This window comes from Nicotiana tabacum, chromosome 20, assembly GCF_000715075.1.
Source record: "Nicotiana tabacum cultivar K326 chromosome 20, ASM71507v2, whole genome shotgun sequence".
NCBI lineage: Eukaryota > Viridiplantae > Streptophyta > Magnoliopsida > Solanales > Solanaceae > Nicotiana > Nicotiana tabacum.
The window spans coordinates 130,389,252-130,395,314 of record NC_134099.1 but is presented as its reverse complement, the minus strand read 5'-3'; the positions used below and the strand labels follow the sequence as shown (position 1 = coordinate 130,395,314).

At 39.2% G+C, this 6,063-nt stretch overlaps 1 protein-coding gene and 1 long non-coding RNA gene across 2 annotated transcripts; both read right to left on the bottom strand.

Moving 5' to 3' along the window:
• Window positions 1-1,339: 1,339 nt before the first annotated feature.
• On the bottom strand, window positions 1,340-3,132 carry LOC142174764 (uncharacterized). Its single transcript, XR_012703821.1, has 3 exons — window positions 2,915-3,132; window positions 2,502-2,558; window positions 1,340-1,653 (listed from the first exon to the last, which is right to left on the bottom strand). It is a non-coding gene; the product is annotated as an uncharacterized LOC142174764 (long non-coding RNA).
• Window positions 3,133-3,797: 665 nt separating this feature from the next.
• Window positions 3,798-4,899, bottom strand: LOC142174538 (uncharacterized). The gene is made up of 3 exons (XM_075240350.1): window positions 4,868-4,899; window positions 4,269-4,443; window positions 3,798-4,181 (listed from the first exon to the last, which is right to left on the bottom strand). Exons 1-3 carry the CDS (start codon window positions 4,897-4,899, stop codon window positions 3,798-3,800), a joined length of 591 nt encoding a protein of 196 aa, XP_075096451.1.
• Between the last annotated feature and the right edge of the window lie 1,164 nt (window positions 4,900-6,063).

Below are 6,063 nucleotides of genomic sequence, written 5' to 3'. Positions count from 1 at the left end.
TTTTGGCTTTTTACCATATTTTTCCTAATTATCTGTTGTTTAAGAAAATCTAAAAGTCACTTCTTTTAGAAAACCAAAAGTCACGTCCTCCCACGTCTATGATTATTATGAGTGAATGGTTTACCAGACAATTCAACTCCTGAAAGCAGACACAAAAGAAAATGACAGGCTTATAAAATTTATATGATTAATGCATTTCGTTTCTTCTGTTCAAAATTGGATTTCATATATGAAAATAATGGGAACACTCATACGAACCCCAGAACGCCATTGCAAAAGGAGAAGTGGAGCTGTAAGGAATGAATCTGAAAATGGCGTATTTTCGTTTGGGAAGGAAAGGGTAATACTGCCTTTTTATATTAATTTTAATAGACTGGTGACTACTTTTGCTCAGCATTAAAAATGCTGGATAAAAAGTAAATACCACTTTAAAAAATGGCTACCCCACACAATTTTTACGGATGATTTCGATCACTTTGTTGATTCAGAAGGCAAAGTAATAGCCCCACTGGGCGGGGTTATTAGAAGCAGATCAGGCCTCTTGCCCTTATCTAGTTGTCACGGGTTGATTTTCTGTCCACCAAAACCAGCCTGCGCGCCAGCCCAACCTCATACCCAACTTCAGCCTTCCCATCACTTAGCTAAAATTTCAGCAACTTTGGACTTAGAATATTTTTAGGCAATTTTCAACATAGTAAGATTTAAGTAAAGACAACGGAATTAAACAAGAACACAAGGCACAATATACAAGGAACTCTTTTCCCAACTTTGTATTTAGCTCGAGCATATAAAGTAACTCAAACTCGAAGTACAATGCCATGTACAAAAAATCACTCTTGACCTTCAGATTTTCTCACAAAGGCTACTTTTATCCTTAGGCATTTTCACTCGTGAAAACAGACTTAGGAAAACAGACCACATGTATTTACAAGCATAAGGGTGCTGCACAACTATAGATCATGTGAAAGCCCTTTGCCTTTACACTTGTCGCTCTTGGACTGAGACACTTGTCCCACACAACCCACTATTTTTGCATAATGTAGTTGACATCCCCCAACAACTAGGATCATGCTGAGATAATGGAAATAAGGCTCCAAAAACGTTCTGGTAACCACCTGCCAGATTTGAACAAAAGCCAACTTCTGCCCATGTGCACCATATGTACCTTGTAACCGCCATTAACTTTGTCAAAGCTGAAGCATTGTCACACCCCAACCTTGTGAGATGTGGCTGGCACCCGATGCCCGAAGGCCCGAGCGAACCAACCATGAGATATGATCCGAAATATAATAACCTGCAGGTAGAAGAGCCCAACACGACATATATATATATATATATATATATATATATATATATATATATATATAAACTAGGCCAACAAGGCTGTAACAACAGTATAACAGCTATCCAGAAGGCCGATAGGGCGATACGAAAAATATATATATACAATGACCGCTAGTCTGCAAGCCTCTAAGAGTGTAAGACAATCTCAACAGGGCGGGACAAAGCCCCCGACATGCCCAAAACCACACATATACATCTGTAATAGTACCTATGGACTCAAAGTCAGCAACTCCGAAGAAGTGGAGTGCGAAACCCAATGCTGATCCTGGGGGTCCTACTGAGGAGACACACCACTCTGTCTATTCGAACCTGTGGGCATGAACACAACGCATAAAAATGCGTCAGTACGAAATATGTACTGAATATGTAGGGCGACAAGTGTAACATGAAAAATGTAATTAACAAGAGAAGAGACATAGAGATAATTTAAATTCTGAAACTAGCCTCGGTAGGAAACTAAAATTCAACATGGATATAAATGTATGCTCGTGACACCGTCGTTCACTATCGCTACTTATAATATATCACATTATATAATAATAAATCCCTCTGTGGGGCTATAATATCCATAACATACCCGGCCATAATAAAGGCTCGGTAGAATCGTACCCGGCCACGTGAAGCTCGGTAATCCCAACTGATCAGTGGTTACACAATATGTGTCATACCCGGCCGTCTATAATGCGGCTCGGTAATGAAAGTAAATACATACATATACTAGATCATAAATTATATAGGTGCAATGCGAAACCAACCTTAAAAGACGTATTCTAAGAAGAGTCGAAGTGGCCTATCATCATTCTTCCCCGACTATCATGGTTGTGGCTAAAAATATTTAATTTTCAACTACGAGCCAACAAGTACTAAGAACATGAGAGTTGTGTATTATGAGTACCTTTGAAGTAAATGTTACTTATTCATGATTTATATGAACGTCGAAAGGAGAACGAGTAAAAGGCTCTAGTTCTTTTTAAGCAAGGAACAAGGAAATCCGAGAATTCATAGATATCCTCTAGAGTAAGCAATCTATGAGAAAAGATCAGGTCTAAGCATCTTTATAAGTTGAAGGTGAAATAACTCGAATCCGACGAGACAATTCGATAAACGTTTATTCGAATTCTAGTCATGCCGGAAAGTATAGGCAAAGCCCTACATACCTTGTCGATGGAGTTATATACTGTTTCCAAGACCTCAAAAGCCTTAGGAATGATTTCCTACATAATACAAACCATTCAAAATCAAATTCAAGCTCATAGCTTAAATAATTCTTCATTTAGACATTTACGCGAACAACTTGTGGCCATGAATTTGTAGACTCTTTTGTAGATTAATTTCCCCCCAACACACCACCAAATTTTACTTTACTACATCTCCTCATCAACAGAATTCCATCCATGTCTTCACAGATCCAAACAACACAATAAAATTATATAGAACAGCCCCAACAATCAAGCCATATTAAGAGAGGTTTCTAAAAAAAATCAAGAATATTTCTATAGAGGTTTCAACTATTTCTTAAGAATTCTTACGGTAGAAGTTTACAAAGATCAAAGAGGAAGTTAAATCATACCTTATGTGAGCAGAATTACTCAAAATTCGAAATTACAAGACGGAGTCTTGCTATGAAAAGTGAAACACCGAAGAATTCACGATTCCGAAGCTACCATGGTGTTCTCCATCTTGAGGATGACTAAATTGTTGTTATGCTTGGCTAGATGGATGGGAGAAGTTTGAGAGGAAATCCCTAGGTTTTTGGTTCTGTTTTGGAGAGGATAAAACGTAGGGGTTCTGTTTTAAAAATTGACTTAAATAAAGAAATTTTGACTAAACCCGACTAGGCACACTGTTCCCGTAACAGTGTGCACCCCTGTACGAAAATGTTAATATCTCTCTACTCCGAAGTCGTATTAATGAACGGTTTGTTGCGTTGGAAAATAGACTCATAGACCTTCGATTCGGTAGATAGAACACACCATAACTCCCAGTATATTGAGAGAAACGGTCATCAACATTTTATCCAAATTCCAGTGAAATTTAAACCCGTAACTTGCGCGCGATCTTTGTCGAATTTTTAATCACAACTCAAATGACTTCCAATCTTAACGTATAACTATCGCATCATTTAAATATCTCATAGAAATTATCTTCCTACCGAATTATCCCATTTACAACATGATAACGCCGAATACACAAGGTGTAACATTCTCCCCTCCTTAAGAACATTCGTCCTCGAATGTTAACGGTTAACCTAACTTCTGAATTTTTTTTTAAAAAAAAAAATTCGCCAGAGTTTCCCCTATAAATATGAATATCCAAAACCTGCCATCAGCCCAAACATACATATCTAAGGCCACACAGGGCTACACATCATAATAATAACATCAACTTGGCCTCACCCGACCATTTACTTATACAATAATGATAATAAGAAGGTTAGCCATAACTTAATTACCTTAACTGTCACTGGTTGATATATGTGCAACACCTGCCATGTTTGTCTCAGGCATATCACCTGAAGACTCAAATAAATGAGGGTATCTGGACTTCATGTCCTCCTCGGCCTCCCATGTCATTTCCTCTACATTATTGCTCCTCCAAAGTACTTTTATTGAGGCTACCTCTTTAGTCCGTAGCTTACGGATTTGACGGTCAAGAATGGCAATAGGTATTTCTTCATATGACAAGTTCTCGGAAACTTCAATATCCTCGATAGGGCTGATGCAATAAGGATCACCTAAGAATTTCCGAAGCATGGAAATGTGAAATACCGGATGGATTGCTTCTAATTCTGGTGGCAGGTCAAGTTTGTAGGCTACTCGCCCAATTCTCTGAACAATCTGATATGGCCCAACATATCTAGGGCTGAGTTTTCCTTTCTTACCAAATCTCATTACACCCTTCATAGGCGACACTTTCAAGAATACCCAGTCTCCCACAGCAAATTCCAAGTCTCGACGTCGGTTATCTGAATATGATTTCTGTCGACTTTGAGCTGTACGCAACCTTTCCTGGATCAACTTTACCTTTTCTACAGCTTGCTGTACCAATTCAGGTCCTAGCAACTTTGTCTCACCAACATCAAACCAGCCAATAGGAGATCTGCATTTCCTCCCATATAGTGCCTCATAAGGTGCCATCTGAATACCGGCATGATAACTGTTATTGTAGGCAAACTCAATAAGCGGTAAATGATCTTCCCAACTTCCCTTGAAGTCTAAGACACAAGCTCGCAACATATCTTCAAGTGTCTGAATAGTGCGTTCGGCTTGTCCGTCGGTCTGCGGATGAAATGCTGTACTAAGGTTAACAAGAGTACCCAAACCTTCTTGAAAAGACCTCCAGAAATTAGCTGTAAATTGGGCACCTCTGTCAGATATAATAGAAAACGGAACTCCATGTAGCCGAACTATTTCCTTGATATACAGGCTCGCATAGTCTTCAGCTGAATAGGTGGTCCTAACTGGGAGAAAGTGAGCTGATTTCGTCAGCCTATCCACAATGACCCAAATAGAATTGAACTTACGGCGAGAATTGGGCAATCCTAATGAAATCCATATTAATCGATTCCTATTTCCAAGCTGGAATCTCAATATTTTGAAGTAGCCCTCCAGGTTTCTGGTGTTCAGCTTTAACCTGCTGGCAGTTGGGACACTGAGCCACAAATGTGGCTATATCTTTCTTCATGTCGTTCCACCAGTATAGCTGATGAAGATCATGATACATTTTGGTTGAACCAGGATGAACTGAGTACCGAGACTGGTGCATCTCTGTTATAATTTGCTTACGAAGCTCCCCAACATTAGGTACACACCATCGGCCTTTATATTTTAGAATTCCATCATCAGATTGCTCGAACAACTGCTTCTTCTGAAAAGGGATACTCTCTTTAATTTTGACTAACTCCGGATCCTCAAATTGACGCATTTCTACCTCAGCTACCAGTGATGACCCCGCAATATTTTGGACTACTACACCCTGGTCACCTGTATCATGTAGCCGTACACTCAGGTTAGCCAATTGATATATCTCTTTAGTCATTTCTAATTTCCCAGCTTCTACATGCTTCAAATCTGCCCATGGATTTACGACTCAATGCATTAGCTACCACATTCGCTTTGCCCGGATGGTACAAAATATCCACATCATAGTCCTTCAGCAATTCAAGCCATCTTCTTTGTCTCAAGTTCAAGTCTTTCTGCTTAAATATATATTGTAAACTTTTGTGATCTGTATAGATATCCACATGAACACCATAAAGATAATGACGCCATATTTTTAAGGCAAATATAACGGCTACTAACTCAATATCGTGAGTCGGATAATTGTATTCGTGCTTCCGCAACTGCCTCGAAGCATATGCAATAACTTTTCCATGCTGTATTAGAACACATCCCAATCCAACCCTGGATGCATCACAATATACCACATAACCTTCAGATCCTTCCGGAAGTGCTAGAACAGGTGCTGATGTTAAGCGTTTCTTCAACTCATGAAAGCTCCTTTCACATGCATCAGACCATTGGAACTTAACGGCTTTGTGTGTCAATTTTGTCATGGGAGCAGCAATAGAAGAGAAGTTCTCAACAAATCTCCGATAATAACCAGCTAAGCCCAAGAAACTACGAACTTCCGTAGGAGTTGTAGGTCTAGGCCAGTTTTGTACTGCTTCAATTTTCTGACCATCTACCTTAATACCTTTATCGGAAACGATATGCCCAA